At 34.2% G+C, this 25,439-nt stretch overlaps 1 protein-coding gene across 1 annotated transcript in view; it reads left to right on the plus strand.

Annotated features, from left to right (window-relative positions):
• The first annotated feature begins 15,829 nt into the window (after nucleotides 1-15,829).
• The window catches only part of LOC149549415 (GDSL esterase/lipase At2g42990-like), an 86,512-nt gene continuing 76,902 nt past the window's right edge, over nucleotides 15,830-25,439 (plus strand). Inside the window, exon 1 of the mRNA XM_089794313.1 lies at nucleotides 15,830-15,919. Coding sequence (XP_089650439.1) covers nucleotides 15,830-15,919 — 90 coding nt within the window. The remainder of the gene's footprint in view (nucleotides 15,920-25,439) is intronic.

Here is a 25,439-nt window from a genome sequence, read left to right on the forward strand (position 1 = left end):
ATCATTTTAGAACCAACCACTATCTGTAGCAAGTGATTCATATTTGGGAGAGCATAATTCTATTTAAGGGACGCTTGGTTCACATTTCTAAAATCAACACAAATTATGAATTCCCCACTTTTATTTCTTACAGGGACTACATTGGCTATCCATGTTGAGTGATCTATGGGATAGATGATCTTAGCTTCTAGCATCTTGTAAATTTCTCTAAAGATAGCTTCTAAAACTATTAGATTGTGTATATACTACTTCTACTGTCATTAAAAAAATTTCATGATTCTGTGTTGTCTGGCACATTAGGTCTAAAGATAACCTCAAATTTGTACTCTTTATCCTTCATTTTTGGATGTGTTAACAACAAGGATGAAGAGACAACTAATAGATCAACCCTTGCATTTTATTCCCTTGGAATTGCTTGAATGGAGAAGGCATCCAAGTCTTCTATCTCATCCCAAACTGTGTTGCTATAATTTTGAAGTCTAAGGGTTTTTATAGTATATATTTATTTTGAACTCGGTTCACTATCAGTTCAACATCACCATGGGCCTTTAAAATATTACATCCCTTTTTCCTTGATGCAATAATTACCAAGAGCTATACTTAATATTTAATAGTATTATTAGTTTTTTAAAAATTTAACCTATAAGCCAATTGTGTCATTTCCCCTTGGGAAGAAATTAGTAACACACTTGCTCCTAATCTTGCAATTGCACAACTGCCATGAAACTCTAAAGTACAAATTATTTGATTATCAAGAGGTTCTAATTTTTTTTCGAAAACACTAAAATTAACAAACATTGTATAGTTTCTACACTCCATTTCTTGATATAAGATTTGTGCTTTAGGGTCATCAATTTTATCACAGTGAATTTGATTTCTCTTCTGTTTCAAGATTAATCTTCTTATTACAAAGATGAACAGTGATATGATACCAATCCAATTTAATTTCTCCTTCCATATCTATGCAAAAAATTCTACTTAAAAGCATGACATAACTAGTAGGGATGTAAGCTATGAGGATAGTCAATTTCATTCTTTTTATTGGTTGTGTAGCTAAGGCTACTTGGGTATATTTCAGTTGACCTAAAAAGGGGACTTTTTTAGCATCCATGGAATAACATCACCTAAAGGTCTTTTTTAAGGAAAAGCCTAAGGCATGAGCCATAGTGTATGGCATGACATAATCTAATGCACCTGAGTCAATTATGAAATTACTCAACTTGTGACCACTAACATATAAGGACAAATAAAAGGGATTAGGCTTCTAGCCAAGTGAGGTAGCTAGGAATGAGGAATCTTCTTTATTGAATAGCGTTGGCAAGATCATTTCCTCATAAGTAGGAAAACATGCATTAGCACTAATCTTATCATTAATAGTTGTATTAACATCATAACAAGCCTTGTCACTAGTTTTTTCTTTAAAATGATCAGCTAATTTTTATAATTCAGATGGATTAAACTTCAAATAATCTAGGGGAGAGACATGAATATGAGCCTCTTTACAATACTAAATGATATCAAATGTGGGATTAGATTTACCATTTGATTCTCCTTTTGATAGCTCACTCTTTGAAGTAGAGGGGATGGAGTTAGTAGCTGTTGTTGGTGAATTTATAGGAGCATTTTTCTGAGTAGGTCCATATTTTTCTAGGCTTTTTTTCTTTTGGATTCTTGTTGTTACAATCATTTGTAATCCATACAAGGTGGAAAAATATTCACCTCCTATCTCCAAATCTGATTTATACTCTAAGTAATATGTTCCGGAGTCACTAGGGTGACTAGAATCATCTTTACTTCTAGGGTACTCCATTGTTAGTTCCTTGCTTACATTCATCTGCTTGTATCTACTCATCTATGGACAAGAATCACCATCATGGTCTTCACTTAAGTGAAAAATATACATGTTCTGCCTCTTTGGGGCTGCCTCAATTGCAAATTTTTGCTGAAAATCTTTCCTTCATGTTGTCTCCTAGAAATGTCTTGATAAGGTTGCTAGAATGAAGGACTAGGATTACCCATTTTCCTTTGCATGGAAATCATCTCATTTGAATTTTTTTGAAATATTACTTCTATGTTTTTAGTAGTACTAGTAGTAGTACTTGTGGTAGTTTCATTCTGAATCTCTCTTTTCCATTTTTTGGTAGCAAGGAAGTCATCTTCTAGTTTGACAACAAGATTCTATGTAGCTTGCAAGTTTTCTACATGAGCTCTTCTGATTCAAAAGCTGAGGTCCAAGGGTATGGAGCCAACGAAGAACATATTTTGATTATCTGTTGTGGGTCTACTTGTAGCAGGAATTCTATTAACTAGTTTATTGAACTTTTCTACGAAATCCATTAGGCGAATACTTAGTGCCTTTTTGATTTGAGTGAGTTGAGATAGTAATGTGTGTTCATCTTATGTTCTTTTGAAATGAGCCTCAAATCAATTTCACATATCATTATAGCCTATGATGCATCCAACAAGAAGATGTTGGAACCAATACATCACATTCTCAACTAGTTGAGGGGACACAACACTACAAGTTGTAAAGAAAGAAATGATATTTTCATTTGCAGAGATCTTCCCATCACCATGAAACCTAGAAAAAATCTTCTAGGAGTTTCTTGGTAGATTGTTATTAGTGGCAAGGCCTAAAGGACCAATAGCATTTCCCTCGGTACTACCGTCTATGTAGGTAAAAAAATAGGTACTAGCTAGAAAATGACAATGGTTGGAGCTACAACTTTATGTAAGGTGAGGGCATTACACAATGAAAATAGGGGGAGAAGATGACTTATTATGCCTCTGAAAAACCATATGAGATGGTGGAAACATAGCTCCATGGATACCTTCCAACACCAAGTCCTTTGAGCGAGCTCTTCCACTCCTCAGGGGATCATCTAATGTGGAAAAAATAGCTTTCCCAAGCTCTCCAAATACCAAATCAATTTGACCATGATCACGTACACTCCTAGTGTATTTGGGATCTATGATGAACTAGCTCCTTCAAAGATTGGTTCTTTCTAGACCTTCCTCAATATTTGTTTCTAAAGCACACCTTCACAATACTCAACTAGCCTTCTTCTTGTTCAAGCATAAAGCTAACTCATATGTACTCATTGGCATATTTTCTATTTTTCCATGTTAGTGTATTCAATTGATTGATAATATCTTCTTTTTCATCTTGGAAACCAAGGTTCAGTTGTACTACTAAGACAAGGCCTTCATGAGAGAGCACCATTTTACCTTGTAGCCTTGTTAGATATGACTCACATAGATGTTAAGAGAAATACAAATTGTAATGAGATAACGAATGAGTAGAGATATAAACACTGGAGATTCTAGTTCAAGTCCCCAAAAGAGTCACCAAAAAATTGTTGATTAATAGTTTGTTCCTTTGGTTTTGGTTGATACCTTGACCCTTGAACTACCCAATGTGTAGGAATAAATGTTATTATCAGCAACTATTGGTCAATGTAAGTGTTCTATCAAGGACCTTTGAATTGAAAGGTATAACTCCCTTATGTGTAAAGACTTGCAATGAATGATGTTTTTAAGAGATCAACTATTTTCCTAGGGTTATGTTCTTTACCAGAGACAAATAGTGGTAAACTAGGAGACTCATAGCCACAAGAAACCTAGGTAGACTTGAGGGTTGTAACTCCTGAGATGCAATGCATCTAACTATTGAATACAATATGAAAAAATGCAAGGCTAATCTATAGATTCATAATACATAGAGAAGAGAATAAAACTAACTAACCAACATATATATTGCCCAAGTTATTAAGAATCTCATAATACAAAGCTTTCTTTCAACTTAACAACTTTCATCAACTACACTCAAATTATTTACACAGAGATGAGAATACAAATGAAAACTAAGTTGCATAGAATAGAGGAAACAAATGCAAACTACAAATGACAATCTTATATCATATAACCACTATAGGAAAGAAATAACACAAAGTTGATCCATAGTCTGATAGCTTTCATTCACAACAAATATCACTCCCAAGTACTACACAAGTAACACTAACATGCAATGCAATGAACAACAAATGATGGTGCAAATACAGAGTCTCACTCAGTAGTTAAAGCTATAGGGGTTTGTTCACACCATAATTTTCCAATCCTTATTTATTTCTTCAAAAGTCACATTTATAGGCCCTTTGGAGTTGACTAGTTACATTTCATGATTGCAATACATAGAATCTTTGAATTGATGCATCTAAAAATAGGATTGAATAAAAAATCATTGATTACAAAGTTCTCGCCTATGAGGAGAATGCCAAATATGGGTACAATATAAAAAAGAGATAGAGAGAAAAGAAAGTAACACTTGTCACATCTTGTAGTGGGAATGTAATGCCTCTAACCATAGATCATTTCTTCTTTGGAGTTATGATCTTAGCTCTTCATGCCTTCAATGCATCAATTACATTATTTAGCTCCATGATACCTAGGATAAGAATATTATCATCTCTGACCATCCAATGGTCATGCATTTGTGTCAGTTCTCCAACTTTAGAGATCCTTGATTGGAGCTTCTCTACTACATGTTTTAGAATGCAATCCACTATTGTGATGTTCAAAAACCTTGTCACTTGGAAGTTTGCTAGATTTGTATCTTCTTCAATGAATGCCATAAACTTAGTCTTTATTCATTCAATATCTACCTGCTGACTATTATTAGTGACATATGATTCAGTGTGAAAAACCTTAAAATATTCGAATACCTTGTCCATAACCTTCTTCACTAAATCATAGACACACTTTAGTAAATTCTCACGCTTCACTAAACCTTTGATTTTGAACTCCACAGATTGTTTCCAATGAAGAAATGGTTCTTAGCTTGATTTTAGTATTCCACGAGTCATAGTAGTATTAAGTTTCATGTCAATTACCTCTTGTAACATGGTTAATTTCTCTATTAGACTTTATGATTCCTTCTTCATTGAGGTTTGGGGATTTGACAATGCTTCTCTCAATCTATGTCAAGTAACATAAATTTCCAAGGTTCTCAATAAAAGAGGTACCTTTGGTCTTCAATTCTTCTATCCAACCACAACTAACTTGACCGAATTGCCTCTCTTGTTGTAGCTTAATCAATAGATTCATATTCTCCTCTACACATGGGTCAAATGTACTTATAGATGTGTTTCCAAGTGCCACTCTAATGTATTCCATTAGTTCTTTGTTTGATGCCTTTGGTACCTCCTTTTTTGATCTTAACTCATCCAATTTGTCATCGATCTTCACATTTGTTGATTTCTAGATGTTGACCATAGAGTCATGCACTAGAATGCCCATGTCCATAGTTCTAATTTGAAAATTTCTAGGAGTTATCTCATGAAACTTTCCTTCCTTTTGAGGTCCTATAATCTTCACTAGCATGTGTCCAATAGTAGAATCTATTGCCAATGTTGCTAGGGTCTTCTGCTTCTTCATCTTCTTTGACACTGGTTTTGGCTAAGTTGCTTGCATAATAAGGTCTTTAGATGGATCACTCTCCTCACATCTCTTCTTATTTCTACTAATTGTCTCTTCCAACCAAGATTAAGTTGGAAGGATATTGTGTGTAGATTGTAGGGTTGTGGGATCAAAGAGCTTCCTTGTAATTGGGGCTGCCACCATTCTCTTGCCAGAAAATGGAAATGCAACTTTTTTAGTAACTGAAAGAGCTAGAGTTTTACCTTGCTCAACTACTCCTTGGTCTTGACAATCAAGAGGATTGTTGTCACTATCAAGATGGATGATAGACATGGGGGACAAACCCTTGACTACTAATGTCTCCTTTTCCTTTTCCTTATCTTTCTCTGCATATTTATCTCCAACTTTTTTGGTATTAGGCAAAGATCCCCCTCCATAGGTTGGAGGGACTTGTATATTATTCTTAGGAGTTTGGTCCCCTCCACAAATGGATTGTGTCTGTTGGCGCTAAAAATTGCATGGTCAATTTTGAGCCCTGTTGAGAAAAATTAGCCCTATAAATGCTTTTAAATGAGATTGTACCCGGCTGTACCTTTGAACCCTATGAGGTGTTTTATGCTCCTAGCACTTTTCATTGAACATGCCTAAGTGTTTCGTAAAGTTAAATTGAGTTTTTGAGTCATTTGACGAAGTCCTGTTTCAAGCATTTGTCAAATTTGCAATTCTGCCCTAGTGTCAAACAGCGACAGGAGGCTGTGTTTGAACCCGAATATCTTTTGTCCAAAATTTTATCATAACTCACCACTTTGAGAGTACCTAATATCCATATCCAAAAACCTATGTTCCAGATTTCGAGTCATTTCGAGTCCGTTTGACTAGGTTTTGAATCCCTCAAAGTTGGTCAGTTACTGTTTTCATGCTGATGCACTTTACACATAATTCTGGGAAGCCCTGTTTGACATGTTGTAACTTTTGACCAGTTGACCCAAATTTTGAAATTCCTTTTGCGTTGCATTGTAGATGTCAGAGACTTCTCATGTTTCAAGTTTCAGCCCTTGAAGAATCCATTTGATCAGTTTTGAAATGCGATTCCAAATGGAATTTCTAACTTTCACTGGTGTCAACATTTGTAGATTGATTGGAACCCCTGTTCGTGACATCATATCTCCTGATCCGTGATTGGCGATATTGAATGGTTTGTTTCCCTATGTTCTATACTGAAAATACTCCAAGTGTGTTAGTTTTCAAATCTTGATGAATCTGTTTGCACACTTTTCCAGGGTCATTCCGTTTGTAAAAATTATTATGTTGTCATCGTTTCCTGTCCTGCAAATCCAGGTAGCCAATTTTAGATGCTTTCCAAATGCGCCCAGTTATTCGTCGTGAGCCCAAATCGCAGATTCATATTGTCCTCGTGATAGAGTTTTAATGCCCCAGTTTTCATATCCCCATGTGCTAATTTGCCTAGTTTCCAAGGCCAATTCTGAGTCCAGTTTGTTGCTTTCTGACATGTTTTCTGCAAATGTTTTAAGTGGTCAACTTTGTTAGCAAATATCTTTTGACTGAACATTTGTCATGAGACAAGATCCGACGGGGTAGAAGGGTGCGGAATAGAGAATTAGTGCTCCAGTTATCAGGGCCCGATCAGAGGTTCAAGTCAATTTTTAAGGGTAGTCAATGGACCCCTTGGCGCAAAAATGACAGTTGGATTGAAAGTGATAAAATGAGTTTCTAATGGTCAGTCTGTGATCAGAGTTGATTCTAATCAGTCTAAAATGAGCAATAAAGCAGTTCAGCTTTTCAAATGGTTGAAAACGTAGATTTTAGCCAAGTCTGACTGATTCCATCAGGCTGATAAGGATTGTGTGCAAGACAAAGATTTCATAAAAAATGATAAAGATTTTAATTGCTTTTAATTTTTCATCATTTTCATTACCATCATTTGTGTTCACTGAGTATGGCAAGGACTGCATCCATACTTGTAAAGAGGCGGGTCTTTCCTTTAAATGATTTTTCGTTTTCTTCAAATCATAAGAATGCAGAGAGGCTATAACATGGCTATTTACACATATGTGTGTGGCATTAAGGATAACCATTTTGACTACACAAGGTTTCTAACAAAGGGGTCCCAAGGTTGGAATCTCAGATCAAAGTCAATGGTGAATGAAGGAACAAATCCACTTTTAAAGGGCATTCCATACTTGTAGAATCGGTGTAAATAGATTTGGAGCCATGGGAAATTATTGTGCTTCTGCACAAAATTGTTTTGCTGCTCCGATTCACCATCAACGCTTGGTATCTCATTCATGTCCAAAGCATGTCATTGCATGGGAAGAATCCACAAACTAGAGCAGGGACATCTGAAGTCATTCTTATTTCATTCTTGTAACATTTCCTTCTTCACAGCTATATTCAATGAACAGTGCCTTAGCATCATTGAAAAGGAGCGTGAAACTAGAATAAATTACTCACGCTATGTAGCAAATGTAGCAATGACTAAAAACTATTACCCATTCTCTAAGGGTCATAGCGGTAGTTTCAACATTGTACAATTTTTGAGATTTGGCAAAGATGCCCGGTGATTACCTTGTGTCAAAGATGCGAGGGTTAGATATTCTCAATCTTTATTGTTATGTGTTCAGACTTCAGTGTGCAAGCATTCTTATTCTTGGGCGCAAAACTTGGATCCTGTACACATCTCTTGGAGAGTTTCTATGGAGGTCTGTGCATAAAAAAAAAAACCACACTGTCAGAGAAATCCACGCTTAGCAACAGCAAATACTTAGGGAGATCACGCATTTTCCAAAAAAGAATAGGCAGCATCAAATAAAGAAGGCATTCACAGCAGGGGCACCCGAGTTTGTGGTAGTCATCATCCATCATCAAGGAGTCCACGTAGCCCCATAAGAAAACAAAGCCAGCAGCTCCACGCAGGTCAAAGGTTTTAAAGAGAAAACAAAAAACGTAGCCACTCAACAGTCTAAGCCATGCCTCAAACATGAAGGAAACCCACCAAAAGGAAGCCACATCAACATGAGAAGCCCACAGCTAAATCATGAAGAAGCTCTGACGCCAATACAAAGAGTACAGACACCTCATACATTGCAAGAAGAGACAAAGTATGTATCAGCAGCGACGACTAAGAGCTCTGAGCAGCCGACGAGCAGATTTGACGGCATCAATAAAAAATAGAAGTTAGGAGCAAGGCCGCCCACGCCATGAAAGGCAGTATCGTCCATGAATCTACACAAAAAGTGCCGCACCTTTGAAGAAAAAATGCAGAGTAGGGAGAACGCTGGAAATGCAATATCCCACATGCATTATATGGATGTTTCTTAAATGTCTTTTATAACCCGATGCTTACATAAGAAGGTGTCTTAAAAGATACAGTTTTTATAAAACTCACGCTTGTGCAAGGGCCCCATTGATGACGGGAACAGGACGAGAAAGGTAAAATTTTGACTGGGAAAACTCAAAATAGAGATGACGTCAGCAATGTTGAAGGAGATCGGAAGAGGTAGGAAATCCGACTAGTCGCTACCTCACTAGTCGAAAAATCTTGGCAACTCCGGCTAGCGAGATAGCGAGGTCGCCGGAAAAACATAAAAATCCGGCGAGTTCCAAAGTGTTACGTGGGGTAAATAGCAGTGCTGTCAGTGAATCAGATTGTGCCAAGTGGCAGTAAAAGGAGGTGGTGTGGCGAATTTAGATCCTTGAATGAAATTGTGACACGTGGTGCATCCAGCGGTCCTCGCTTACTCGCCAAGAAAAAGATGCACGACAATTAACATGGCAAAGTAGCGAGGAGACGACATGTGGTGGATGATGTAGACCATGTAGGCCAATCACAGAGTGACACGTGGCACTTGGTCAACATAAGTTTGACCTCGGATTCAGAGGATAAGGGAAAATTTCAAAGAAATTAAAAAATAAATTTTAAATTATTTTCTAGTGGGTATGCACGTTCAAAAATTTTTTAAACTCAAAAGGTCATTTTTACAAAGTCTGAACATTAGAGATTTTAAAATTTTGATTTAAAAAAAAAAAACTCTTGAGTTGCAGACCTAAGCTTTTTATAGCCGGAAGGGACATTTTTCAAATGGCTATTTCAGGCGCTTTCGGTAACCAAAATATGAAGTGTTATATATTGTCGGAATCGGGAGAAGACGAACTTTCCAAATCTGGAGTCGGTTTTTGCACAGGTATCAATCAGTTTGAGCTACATGAGGTTTTCTATCTGGTACCTAAAGTGTAACCATATTCAGACCAGGAAGTTCAGTTTTGTTTTTTGTCAAGATAATGACCTGAATATCAGTAGAAGACAATGGAAATACAATCAGGGTCGAATTTGTTCAAATTTACTCAGTAAAAACTCATTTTCACTGGCTTTTTCATGGGGAAGTCAGATATTTTGGCAAGTAAAGGGTTTTCATCATTAGGCAAGGATATTTTGCAAGTTTGTTACAGATTAATGATGAAACAAAATCAAATTAGAATGGGAGATGGAAGGAAGAAGTTATTCAGTTACAGAAGATTGAATTTCAAGTGGACACTTGTCATCTTCAGAACAGATCCGGGAATTCTTTCTCTTCTATATCTTTCTTTCTTGCTTCCATTGAAGGGGTTCCAATTTTTGCACTGAGAAACCATTCTTCAGCATTTCTTCTTGTATTGAACAGCATTTTAAGTTTTGCAGATAGTTCTTTTCTGTTAGGTGATCTATGAGTTATTTTCTGTACATTTCATGTATTTGATTTCAAGGAAAACAAATAAAGTGCAGCAAAAGTTTGAAGTTCAGTTTGAATCTTGTCTCCTGATTATGGCTCTGTTATTTCTTCTAATTTGTGATCAAAGAGCATGAATTAGGTTGCATTACATTTTGAAATGTATGTGGTTAAAATGTCTTGCTTATGGAACAAAGAACCATGTAATTGCTTGATATTTGTCACAGGGTTTGCAGATTTCATGATAGGATTTTCTAAGTATGAGATTCATTCTGTAGCAGATGTCTATTCACAAGGTGAAAGATAGATCAGGGATCTTAATGTAGAGATACGTTTGAGGTTTCCAGAAGATGTATGGTTATGATTCATTTAATTGCCCAATAGATAAGGCACTGGTCAGAGATAGGATCATTAAGTTCTGTTGCTCATACTTGGGTCTTGCTGATATCAACATATTAAATCACTTTTCCCTTTTATGTTGAAAGCTATTTAATGTTAACCCGCACTTAGCTTGCCAGTTTCATGAGTTATGTTCTTAGCTATTTCATGTTTGTGATTCCTGGTTGAGTGTAGAAGAATTAGGGGTTTCATCTGCTTTTATAGATCCAAAATATGGTTATTGCACTGGTCACATAGTCAGATCTAAAGAGGTTCACCCGCCTAGGTTTTGCAGAGCCTGAAGAAGAAGAAGGGTCATGCCTTATAGTTGGCCTGGTGTCTGAATGGATGTGTTGATAATGGGAGTTAGCTGCCCCTAGATGCATCTTGTTCTCATTAGGGTAATTGGAAATGGGTAACATTTTCAAACACCAACAGTGTCAGTCCCATTGATGTTGATATAGTTGCAGTGGTGGAAGTAGCTGATGATGATGATTGAGTTATTCCAGATGCTACTCTGCTATTTGAACTTGTAGCTCCAATTCTTTTTTTCCCTGGTTCACTCTACCCATTTGATCCATAAGATCTTCCATTATATCAATGATAGGACCTTCAGGTGGAATTGACACTATATTAGTTTCCTTAAGTTTTTCAAGGGTAGAAGGCCTCATAAAGGAACCATCATCTGTGATATCACTAACATCAACCTTGTCATTATATAACTTGATTTCATTAAGTTTCAACCTATACAAATACCTCTATCTAGTTTGGTACACATTATGACATATGGTCCAATAGTCTTCAATATTTGGAACATGCCTATAAGCATAGCCAAGACTAAGATGATCTTTGACAAAACTAACAGGATCATATTAGGGCCTTATAACATCATAATCAATTAATTTAACTTAGTTCTCAAAAGCCTTGAATGAATTTTGGGCATAAGATCTAGAGGTACAATAATAATGTCCTACCATAACTGGAAATGAAATTTTGGCTTTCTTGTTTACATTAGAACATAAGTTATTGACTTCTAATATCTGTTTACATAATTCAATAGGAACTACCTTATCTTTTGGATACCTGGGGAGTCTCTTCAAGAAACTATTTAATGCACTAGTCTTGATGGTTGGAGAAATATGGAAATTGAATAAAACAACATCCAAACTGGCTTAGCATGGATATGGCTTCAATTGAAATCCTTCACTCAAGGCATCCTTGTAACTCCTGGCATAACTTCATCATAAAGACATCATTTACCTTGACATATTGTTCAAAACACTTTTTCAATTGAAAATATGGATAAAATTCATACACCTAAGTATTACCATTAGAATCTTCAATACTAGGCAAACTAGGCCATAGGTGATGTATGGCTAAGGCATATATTAGATAGGAAGATGTGTAGAATTTCTTAAATGCCCTTTTTGAATTTAACCACGAGCCAAGCTCATCATAGATTATATGGGCCAAGTCAATTTGTAATTAATCAGCACAAATGACTTGAACCAAGTAGAAGTGGTGCTCTATGAAATCCAGGACTTCCTAATTTCCTTTTAATCTTAGTAATAGAGCTAAGATATCCACAATTTCCCTCTATAGATTAGTTCTAAAGAGTGTCCACAACATTTTTCTCTTATTACATTGAGGAGTCTAGAACCATGTACTTTGTCACAATATCACAATATTCCTCTGTCACTAAAATTACTAAAGGCAGATTGCAACAATTCACTGTTCACTGAGAGTAGAATAGATTGATCGAACAACATAATTTGCTTCATTACAAGATTATACCTCTTGATGCATTCCTTTACCAATAATGGCACTTGTACAGCTATGGGAAACCCAACTACTTTGATTAATTCATTCTCCTTTAGCTTCTATTTTATTGGATTGACGGGTTGGGAGTTAAATCTTCTATGTAAATCACCAAGATCAAAGAATTTGAGAGATGTATCAGTTTAGTCCTTAGGTTCACTTTCTAGTTGAACCAAATGATGATACCCAACTGATTTGACTGCCATTTTCTTACATTTCACATAGAAAGATCAAAGACTTAACAAATTTGCAGAAAATAGGTGTTAAAAAATGGTGAATTTGTTCGGTTGAGATCCAATCATATAGATTCAAGATTTCAAATGTTGGTGCCAAATGAATAAAATAACTCTCAAGAAGCAAACATAATGGTTGGATTTGCAATAAATTAGATAGATCAATGACTTTTTAAATCATATTACCCAAATTTGGAACAAGGGTGTGCACTAAAACTTGTTAAGCATAGGGAAGGAAGCATTACCTTACTTCTATGTAAGTTATGTGATAAATTTTTTGCCTCAAGCACTTGAATTATCATTTCCTTTGTATCGGGCTTGAACTTGGAAACTTACTCCATTAAAAAAATCAATCTGGCATCTCCACATAATATCCTCTCATTTGGATTCAATATCTTTCATCTTTTATGTCCTCCAAAGAGAAACCTTGAAGATACCCTTTAGACGAAAAAGCACCATCAAGACACATATTTTACAAAGAAATAAACACTTAGAAGCATTTTCCATTGATTTGGAAACTTTCCTCTTTAATCTTCAGATGAATCACTTACCATAAATCTAGTGACAATTGGCTAATGGGGATATGTAATGGTTGTCATTTATGGCAACACATGATGTCATGCTTATAGGAAACCTCAAAAATAAAGATACTTAACTTTTGGTAATTAGAAAATTGTCTAAGTATGGAATTTGGTATACAATAGTGTATTGTTTTGTTTATAACTTATTGCTGATGTCATATTATGACTAGTGAAGTTAGATGGAGATTTTATATATGTTTATGATTAGTATAACCTTAGAAGTCAATACAAATTGTACGAAAGAAAGATATTCATGCTTTGATGAAATAGGATAGCAAAATTGAAGGAAAGGATAATTTTGTTTACAAAATAATTATTTGTCCAATTAGGTCCAACATCCTAGATGTTTACTCTAAGTTGGAAAAGTTTATTTTGGTCTTAGCCAACCTAGCAGAAATTTGTGTAAAGACATGGTATTTATGCAAAGGATATCTTGCAGATTCAAGTGTGTAATTGTGCTATCTTGAAGAAGTTATGTTGAGTAATTGTATTTAGAAATTTTCTATTTTCCAAAAGTTTGATTACTTTTTTGGGCAATGAGCTCTTCTTGTAATTAGAAGTGCATGTTTCGGTAGTGGGCTCATCTTGCATTTACTGTACCACAACTCCTAATACGGTTGGAATCTCCTAATAGGGATTTAAAGTCTCCTAACAGGGATTCCTTATACTAAAATTTATCATTGATTCCTAATAGGGTCCATCCTTTAACAAGGAACTTATATATCAGTATATTATCTAGTGGGTATCATCCCCACTGGGGTTTTCCCTTGGCCAAGGTTTCCCCAGTTAACAAAATATGGTGTTATGAGTTATCTTTGTGCAAGGTTACTATTACTGTTTAACATTAATTTATTACTTTTTTATGTGTGGTTTAAAGTAAGAAATAATATCCAGTTGGAGACTAAAGTTTTTAGATTACTGATTCACACCACCCCCCCCCCCCCCCCCCCCCCCCCCTCCGCCCTCAATAATTGGTATCAATGCACAGTTACTTTGAAGAGGCTTAACAACTTGAGTAATATCCCTATGTATATGGAACAATTGATGAAGAATCTTGAAGAGGCACTTGAACAAATTGATCTCCTTACTAAAGAAAGAGATAAGCTAAAAAATAGAAATGAAGACTCCAAAGTATACATCGGACAATTGAAGGAAAAGATTGAACATCTCAAATCCAAGCTTGAATCTACTAAATCTGGAACTAATGATGATGATTATTCAAAGATAAAGATAGAGTATAAGATCTTGAAGCATGAATTAAAGATTATGAATCTGAAGTCAACTTTGAGAAATGATCCTAGCAAAGTTGAGTTTGATTTGAAAACTAAAAATGTAGATCTAAGAGCCAGTCTAGCAAAGAAGACATCTAAGTTTGAAACATTGAAAGAAGATCACGAAGAACTCCATAAGTAAAATACTATTGTGAAAGGTGAATTAACTCAGTGTAAGCAACAGCTTGAGAAACTTTATTCTAGCAAAGAAAAGCTTGATGATTCAATGTCAATATAGAGACCTACTTATGATAAGACTAGTCTTGGTTATCTATTTAACATGTCTACAAAGAAACCTGAGATTATATCAGATCCAAAAGGAAAAGGTAAATCTGATGATAAGATTGAATCTAATCAATCTTCTAATAAATCTAAAGAAGTTGGATGTTACATCCCAATTTTTGACCTAGAAAATCTAGATGTTACATATGTTATCAGAGCGCTAGGTTCAAAACTAAAACCTTGGGTCTAGCATTGTTTTTGAAAAACTAAAAATGTATATGTTGAAAAGATTTACTTTTGTATATCCAGATATTCCAATCGAAATTGGAAGAACACAATGGAAACTCATTCATAATAGCCTAGAAGGTTGAAATTATATAAAGTGAACAAACATATAAAAAATTAAAAAGATAAAAAGGATTGGCAAGCTGAGTGGTGGAGATCAGGTTTGATGACCCAAATTTTGAAATCCCTAGCCAGGTTGGAATTAGGCAAATTTTCCAGAACAATTGATCTTGTTGATTGTCTTGATGCTTTAGTTATTTTGTCGAATAACTCTTGGGACTTCAACCCACCTGATTAATCAGTGGCAGGACCAGAATGTTACATATGTATTATCCCTAGTGGGAGGCCCATTCTTTGTCAAGAATGGGAAGATTAAAAGGGTCTTGATGCCTAGACTTGCACAATCCAAAAATAGTTTAAAATCTTGATAAAATGGTATTCAAATCCATCATGAGTGGGTTTTTCAACCCAAATTAATGAAAGAATTAAATTGTTACCAATTTGAACCTTAATTGAATGGAAACAAAACTGTGAACCATGATTCTTTCTGATGTTGGTTAAATGAAAAGATCATTACGTGCTCTAGTAAGGAGTTGGAACTATCAATGCTTGTTTACAGATGTAAAATTTTGATGAGATGGGCATGGAAGCCTGAATTCTAGAAATGGGAAAGATGAATATTTACAAATGAATGATGAGAATCTTATGAATTGTTTTAGATGCCTATGATCTTGATTAGATTTATGATGATCTTGCATAGTATATCATGTTTTTACCCTTTGACACATTGTTATACATATGTGATGTTGACTTTATATTGAGTTGTTGTATATTGTTTAGGAGATATCCTATCATGAAATGATTATTCTACTAAAATATTGGGCTTGAAGGCCAATGTTGCAATGGAAAAACATGAATTCACTAATCTATTACAGGCAAACTGTAAGTTTGCAATGAAGATCTATCCATTTATGAGGGCCATATGCCAGATGGTATGTATGAGTAATTTAAATTATGATCTAGAATTTTCTGGTTGAAGAATTTCAATTTTGAATACTTATCTTACTTTCAGTCATTAAACCCTATAAATAAAGATATCAATATGGAATCAAACTAATGATATGGTGAGTGTCTACATAAGTATGACAGGAATGTGAAACAGAATCAACTCAATTGATGCTGAGATAACCACCATTACGATAAAGTGAATTCAGGTGAGTACGTGATAAATTTTATATTACCATGCAAGTATCTTCTGGAAACTTTAAAGTAAAAATGGATCTTGAGTTTTGATTATGATTTTCATTCTGACCCAATTGAGTAAAGAAAATGATATCACAATGTCATATATATATCTTGTATGTGGAATATTCTTTTAGTGTCTAAACTACAAAGGTCATCGAGGATGATGAATCACAAGGGGAATGGTATGTTACATTCCAATTTTAAAATAATCCTTTATATTGTTCGTTGCAATTTCCAGTTCATCAAGGACAATGAACCTCAAGGGGAATGGTATGTTACATCCCAATTTTTGACCTAGAAAATTTGGATGTTACATATGACTAGATAAGGAAGTTGAAATTTTGGATGAACCAAAGCAAGGTGAATCTCCTAAGGAAACTAGGTATGAATTTAGAGGTAAGTGTTTTTAATGTAATGAAATAGGTCATATGAAAAGATATTGTACTGATAAGTCATTTAATCATGTTAAGCATTTTTATTGTCATAATTGTCATGGTATGGGTCATAAAACAATCAACTATAGGAAACCTAAGTATGATAATGATAGAAGAGATAGTAGAATGTCTAGAAATACTAACCTTGCAGATAAAAGAATATCTAGTGAAAGGAAATTGAGAGAACGAAGACCTTATGAAGATAGAAGATAGATCATGTGTTATAAGTTCAACAACTTATGACACATTGCTCAAAATTTTCATGCACTTGATGATCGGTAGAATCCTAGAAGTAGAGCACCAATATGATAGTTATGCAATAGCTTTAGACATACATCAAAATATTGCAAAATGGATAGAAACTTTAGGGATAGAAGGAACAATAGAAGGAATTTTAGAAATAGAAGAAATGATGGAAAGAACATAATAAATGACATAAGGAACCATGAGAGGAAATTTTGAACTAACAAAGACAATGAGGAACAAAGAAATGTAGTCAGTGAACTTTGAGAAAAACTCAATAAGGAATTTGTAAAATAATTGGATATCTCAAAAGAAAAGCTAGATGATGATGAGACAAGAAGATCAAATTCAATTATCTAGTTTGATTCAATTAAGTTGAATTAAGCTTGTTTACAACACTAGAATCAGAGAACCTTATTTAGAGGTTGAATTAGAGGAAAATAAGTTGGGAAATGGTGTATCAAATTAAGTTTATATGGTACCTAAGATCTCTTGCAATTTGGAGCTTATCTAAACAAGTTATGAATGAATTAAGAGTTATTGGTATTATAAAAAAGGTTAATTCTATAGCAAAATATGAAAAGTATGTTTTTGAACATAATGTCATGAAGCGAATTTTTTGAGGTGCATTTTTATGATGAAAGTAGGCTATAGTAAAACTCAGGTGGCATCTAAAGATCAGATAGATGATCTTGCATAGTCATTTGATTACAAAATGTAATTGCCAACTTTTTCATGTTTGTAAAGTATGCAATTAATCCAAGCTCAAGTTGATGGAATAAATGGAGTATAGAATTTATTTTCACTTCATTGTGAATACATCCAAAGCAAAGAGCACTTAGAAGTGACTTGTCACCCTATTTTTGGAAAGAGGTATTTTATCATTTTTCCATAAATTTATTTGGTAAAAGTTCATATTTGATAAAATCATGGCTATGTTAGTAGTGCACAATGTTGAGAACAAGGATAGACCTAAGTTGAAGGTTGTTTCCACAAAACCTACTGAAGGAAACCCTAACTCAATGTTATGCATCACTCCAAACAATGTAGTATATCTTGAAGGTGTAGGAAATTATCTTAACAATACATTTGAATATATTGGGAGGGAATACATGAATAAGGATATGGAATTAATTTTAAATCATGATATGACTATGAAGTATGGATTTGAACATTTAAAGGAACTAGACCTACTCAAATATCATTTCTACCATGAATTGGACATAGATGAATGGACATGGATCATATTGAGTAGGATACATGATGAGAAACTATGTATGTAAGATAATGTAGTTGATATTTCTATCAACCTTATTCATGAGGTAACTTGTCTTAGTAAACAAGGAAGTGCACCTATAGGTGAGAAAATGGGTCAAGAAGAAAGTTGAGAGTTATACCAAAGCAATGTATAATGGAAAGGCCATGGTGATTAACACCATTAAGCAAGATGATGTAATATTCCTGAGTAGAATCATTTCCTATTCTATATGTGCAAGCTCAAAGATTGATGAGTTATTAGTCAGATTTATCTATGTAGCATATAAGATATGTCTAGACAAGGAATAAGTAAATCTTAGTGAAATCCTGAGAATGCAACTCCTAGAGAATCTAGAAAAGATCAAGAGGACTGAGAATGATGTGTTTAGATATCAATCATTGATCAATCACATATTCTTTCATGTGCTTAAAAGATTTCCTTATTTATCAGTCACCAAGATAATGAGTAGTGATAGATGTATAATGGAGAAGATCATAGAAGTATGTAGAAGGCATCCTCTAGATAAGATATTGGATGGTGAAAACCTAATCATGAGGACACGTTAGAATGAAATGAGACAAAGATTCAAAATTGTACCTACAATTGTAGATAGATTTAAAGATGACATTTGTGTTATGGTTGATATATATTATACTCATATACAAGTAGTAGAACCTTGGGAAACATTTCTTGATCCATTGGGTTATGAACTGAATGATGATATAGCAATTGGTTATATTGATTTATTGTTGAATTCAGAGAAGGATAAAGAAGAATACAGATTTGGAACCTATGATGAGATTAACTAGTCAGCTCATCAGGCATCCTTGGAGAGGGCTTCTTACAAGAAGATAGAGTATATTATGAAGAAATCATTGTTAGAGGCCAGTATGACTGAAAGTGCATCTGAGGCATTGAAGAAAACTGTGAAGCAAGGTATACTAAATATACAACCCTTGTGAGTATCTATTGCAAAGACATCTTTGGAACAAAGCATTCTATATGCAGCAATGTCTAATGTGCAACCTAGTGAGCCAAAGAGAAAATCTAAGAGATTGGTGGAAGCTGTGACCACAAAGACAAAAAGGGTCAAGCAAAAAGCCACCAGACTAGGCAAAAGGAAAAAGACATTATTGACAATTGTTGAGTCTAGCGATGAAGAGGAAGAAGAATAAGAAATTAAGCAAGTAGAGAAAGTGACAATGTCAAAGAAATTAGTAGGAACAACTCGCAACCCTAAAATCTGAAGATAGAAAAGACTAACTCAACTATTGCTATTGAGGGTAACTTTGTTTAGATGAAAAAATTCTATGACTTGTATAACATCTTTGAAAAAGATCAGACTGATATCTCTACTATGAGATACATTATATTAATAATTTAAAATTGAAGGATATTGAGGGCATAGTAAACCAAAAAGTCTATGAGACTTATTCAAAAGAAGACTCCAACAAGAGAAGAAGATCTCGAACTTCAAAAGTCTATGCTAAGAACTATTTGCAAGACTAATGAAAAAGAAGAGATTAAGAGATTATTGAATAATCTTGCACCTTACTTGAGAAATAAAGTAAGACTATTTTTGTTTATGGTAGGTGAGAAAGATAAACTAAGAAGTAAGACTACCACAACAATTAGTTAGATGTTGAAAGAGTCTAAAGTAGCATCTCCACCAACACCTAGAACCTTGGAAGTGTTATTAAGTGGTGACACTATGCAGATAGATCAAATCAAGGTTACCATTGACATTGATGATACTAATCCATTTGAAGGTTTCAAATAGAATGAACCTAATACCGAGGATATTGAAGACAAACTGAGACAAATTGAAGAGGAAAAGGGGTTACTTGAAGAAGAAAAGAAGAAAGTAGAAGAGGCCAAGCATAAATTTCTTGAGGATGAGAAGAAAAGAAAGGAAGAGGAGAAAAATAAAAGAATATCAGAAGAATAAATAAGAAAGAAAATAGAGATAGAGAAGAGAGAAAATAAAAGAGAGAAAAAAGAAAAGAAAGAAGAAGAAGAGAGAAGAATAAAAGAAGTAGCCAAGAAGCAAAGGGAGGATGACACTAAACCTTCTAGTTCATCTAGTTCACTTTCACTTACCAGCTTAGCAATTGATGAGGATGATCAAACTGATTTGATCGCATCCTTATCAAAGCTTCTTCAGAAGAATAGAATAGTAAAGAGCCTACAAAAAACCTTGATGGTGGTTACTGACAAACTACTCAATTCTCTAGTAGTGCAACACACAGAAGAAAATCCAAAATAGAGGGCATAGGTAGTGCTAAAGTCATTTGATGAAGAATTTACTAACTTGTTGAATGTTGCAGAAGCAAAGGCACAAATTTAACGTGATGCTAACTTGTTTAGCACCATTTTCCAAAATATTAAGAATGATTTGCTAAGTCTTTATACCTATATCAAGGAACTTCAAAAGTGTCAACAACATGGGAAGATATTGTACATTAACTGTACTCTATCATAAAAATTGACTAAGGAAATTGACAGTCAGATAGGAGGGAAGATGAATGAGCTAGAGGCTCTATCCAGCCAGATTCAATATCCATCTTGTAAGATTTTAATGATTTTGAAGGACAAGTGGCTAGCATTCACAATGATATTAGGAAACTAGAACTTTAGAAGGAAAAAATTTTGAAGAGGATATCAGATTTTAGAGAGTCTATTGCTTTGAAAATATCTTTTGTTGAGAAACAGTTGGAGGAAAGTGTCAAGGCAAGGGACACTTATTGTAACTTTTTATATTCAGATCTTAATGTAGTTGAGATTGCATCATACGCCTTATGTGAAATTCTCACCTTAGCTAAATCCACCAAGGAGACATTGACTAAAGTTACGGATAGTTTGAAAGCAAATTTTGATGATTGCATAAAGATCCTATTAGCTTAAGTAAGGACAACATTTTTGACGGTTTTTGGATAGTTTTTGACATTTTGACCTTTGTCATTGATGCCAAAGGGGGAGAAGTACACATGAAAATTGTTAAGGATAGAATTACATTTAAGGAGAGATAAATATTGTAAAGTATATTTTAAGGGGGAGCATATGTAAAGTTGGACAAATTTTAACAGATGTAATATGAATGTATTCTTGTTAATGTTTTTATCACTTAGCCAATTTTCCCTATTTTGTTGCCATCAATGCCAAAGGAGGAGATTTTTGACAATTGGATAATGGAGATATGTAACGGTTGTCCTTTATGGCAACACATGATGTACATGCTTATAGGAAACCTCAAAAATAAAGATACTTAACTTTTGGTAATCAAAAAATTGTCTGAGTATGGAATTTGGTATAATTTATATTTTGACTAGAAAAGTTAGATGGAGATTTTATACATGTTTATGATTATTTTTATAACCTTAGAAGTTAGTATAGACTATACAAAACAAAGATATTCATGTTTTGATGAAACAGGACAGTGAAATTGAAGGAAAGGATTATTTTGTTTACAAAGTAATTACTTGTCCAATTAGGGCTAGCATCCTACATGTTTACTCTAAGTTTGAAAAGTTTATTTTGGTCTTAGCCAACCTAGAATTTTTTTTTGTAAATACACGGTATTTATACAAAGGAAATCCTATGGATTCAAGTGTGTAATAGTGCTATCTTGAAGAAGTTATGTTGAGAAATTGTATGTGAACTTTTGTGAAAGCGATATATGCAAAATTTTGTATAAGCTATTTTGAGATTCGAGATCAAACTAAGAAAGTCTCCATATTCCAAAAGTATGACTACTTGTTTGGGGAGTGAGCTCTTCTTGTAATTGGAAGTGCATGTTTGGGTAGTGGCTTATCTTGCATTTATTGTACCACAACTCCTAACAGGGATTCAAAGTCTCCTAATAGGGACTCCTTATGCTGAATTTTCTCATTGACTCCTAATAGGGTCAATCCTCTAACAAGGAACTTATAAATCAGTATATTATCTAGTGGGTATCATCCCCACTAGGGTTTTCCCTTGGCCAAGGTTTCCCTAGTTAACAAAATATGGTGTTATGAGTTATCTTTGTCCATGGTTACTATTACTTTTTAGCATTACTTTATTTATTTGTTATGTATGGTTTAAAGTAAGAAATAATATTTATTGGTGAATAAAGTTTGTAGATTATTGATTCACCCCTCCTCTGAGTAATCCCTATTTCTAACAAGATCCACCTTTTAATAACTTCATATCAATGGCTTAGATTGATCCACAAACCTTCACATATGACATGCACTTTATATTTTCTCTTTATAGTAGATCAAAAAATTCCATAACCCCATGATCATTAAGATGAGATGGCTTTTCATCCACAGGAAAATGGGGGTTGTCAAGCCAAATCTGACTTTATGTTCTTCCTTCCTTTTCTTTAGAAACACATTTGAAGACTTTCACTTCCAAAGGGGTAGCATACAAAAAGATGGATCTCCATTTCAATGAACATGATTGTGACTTTAAATCTTTCGTAAAAGAGTTCCATAGCCTTGAACTCATGTTCTTTTGATCATCTTACCATGAACCAAGTGAGAGTATATTTGTAGATGCCATCATTACTTGATCTTTGGGTTCTACTTTGATGAAGCATGCCAGCAACAAAAATCCAAAAGAAGGGGCCAAAATATAGAAGGAACACCCACTGGTGATGGGAACATATTGAAGAAACAAAACACAAATATCTTCTCATTGGGAAAACTTTAAGACAAAAACCCACCCAAACCTCGATCACCTAAAACCATGATGCAGTGAATTAGCAAGAATCCCACATAGAGGTATAGGGCAAAGTAGATTAGGGAAAACCCAAAAAAACACATAAGGAAAGCCTTAAGGATGTATGAGGAGAAGAGAGCCACCTAGGGGCTATCTAGACAAGGACTCAAATACATTTTGTATTGAAAACTCACCAATATAGAAGATTAAAAGGTACAAAATGAAACTCTGGTAACAAGGATTAACACCTTCTAAAAAAATGTGTAATTTGATCCTTAATCATCTCTACAATATTTAAATGTCACGTAGAAGTCAGATAAAATGATTTACATAAGTGTTTAAGTGCCTTTACAAAGTCATATGTCAAAACTAGTTTACTTGGCGCTTGAATGTTCTGACACTTAGTCATAACTAACATTCATGCTATCTCTCAACTTCTATAGGATTGAAATACACTAACTCACTTGACATTAATTAAATTTACATTTTTTCGTCTTCATTTTTTACTTGACATGTATGATTTCTTAGTCTCTACTAGGGTGCTTGACAAAATTTGACTTGTTCGGCATGTGATAAAATATAAACAAGTCCTTTTGAAGCTCCTCCTACTTTGGATGGCTCGATCATAGTGATGACCAACCAACACTACCTTGGAGATGAACAAGTGTTGAATACTAATAGGCAAATTGAGCTTAGAGATCTACAACTCCGTGATTTCATGTTTTCTATCTCCATGTCTTTTCTATTTAGTTCCTAATTTTCAAGTATCATTTGATTCATCATGTCTAGTTGAGTGTTTGTAAGCTACATCAAATGATCTTTCTTCAAGTCTGATAGTCATTTGTCTTTTGTCTTCTATGGCCACAACTTTGTCTTCTTCAACTTTCTTCTTTTTTTCAGTCACTTCACATAGCCTGTCTGACTAGATTTCATGTTCTCTTTTCAATCCTCTAACTTCTTCATTTAGAATACCATTCTTCTCCAATAGATCTATAATGGCTACATCACTTTCACTAGCATTTCCATCATCAAGAAGTCCTCGAGTATCAAATTCTTGATTAAGTATGTCATTTTGTTGAATATCCATATCATTTCACTTTCTTAGGGATTTCCTGAGTTTATCTCATGTTGCTTCAAGTTGCTATCATATGAGCTGGATGTCAATCATTTGATTGTCAATAATCTTTCTCAAATTGTAAGCCTCCATTACCAACATCTGAACTCTTAAGTTGTTAAACCTCTTTTAAGAGAACTACGCTCTGATTCCAATTGTTGGAAGTTTATTGGGAAACTAAAATATTGAGATGGGTGGTAGGGGGGGTGAATTAGGATATATTAAAATTTTATCCTTCAAAACAACTTTACTATATTCACCATGTTAACCATCTCATCCTAGTTTATGCGTAACATAACTTGAAATAATAAATGTTGAAATAAATCTAACTATGTATCACATCCATGAAATGAAAACACATAATACAAAAATTTTTGTTAACCCATAAACCCTACAAGGTGAAGGTAAAACTAGGGTTGGGATGACACCCACAAATCTTCACTATTGCGGTAATAAAGATAGCTAGTTAGGACTACAAATTTGATCACTTTTGATGATCTACCTTGTGAGAGGTTTTCTGTATTAAAATCTTTACAAGAATTTTAGGTCTAACTTGATTAAATTATTTAACACTAATAATGAAGTAAGGAATCTTCTAAGAGATTTACATAGGTATGTTAAAACAACTTTGTTAAGAGATTTACACTAATTTAGTTTGCCAAAAATGATTTAGTACTTGATCCTTTCATCTACGCTTACAATTATTGATTATGGATCTCTTCCTTCCAATCTCTGATCTGATCTCCAATCTAGTTTGTCTTTACTCTATCCTTCACTGCTTCATTAGGTTTATAACTCTGTTGCTTTACTACTTCCATGAGAAACCTACAAAACCAAACTCCTTCACATAATACTTCACTTACTTGGTCTTGTCTCTCATCATATCAAAAATAGGGTTTGGATATGCCTATTTAAAGACATTTGTAGGGTCTTCTAGAATAAGATCAATGATCTAGATGTTTTCCTTTTACCCTCTTCATCTAATTGGTTATTCATCCCTCATAGGGATTAGTGATCTTTATCAAAACATGTAACAACCATCATAATAAACTCTATGATCATTAAATGGCATGTACATGTATGTCATGTATAGGTCAGCTTGAAACAGTTTACTTCAAAGTTTGTACCATTCTAGATATCTTGTTTACTTTGTGTTGCATGACACATACTATCTTTGATTCTATGTCATAACTATTCTTCTTGTTGTTTCTTAAACTTGAATGATTGGACTCCTATATAACTCGATATCTATGTGCACTATTTACTCGACATTCATTGAGCTCAGATTGTATGGAAGTACTCAACAACCAAACACTTTCTTGAATCTTATAGAGCTAAGCTTAGACATGATTATTTACAAGTCTTTACATGACTCAACCTCTATAGAGTAACTCGGTTGTAGTGATGACCAATTGACTTTTCCTTATATATGACTAATTTTTGACACTAATAGACAACAAAACTTAGAGATACCAACAAATCAAATGAGCATAAAATCATATCTTACAAACTGT

This window comes from Cupressus sempervirens, chromosome 7 (genome assembly GCF_028749045.1).
Source record: "Cupressus sempervirens isolate cs-2001-9-10 chromosome 7, ASM2874904v1, whole genome shotgun sequence".
Lineage (NCBI taxonomy): Eukaryota > Viridiplantae > Streptophyta > Pinopsida > Cupressales > Cupressaceae > Cupressus > Cupressus sempervirens.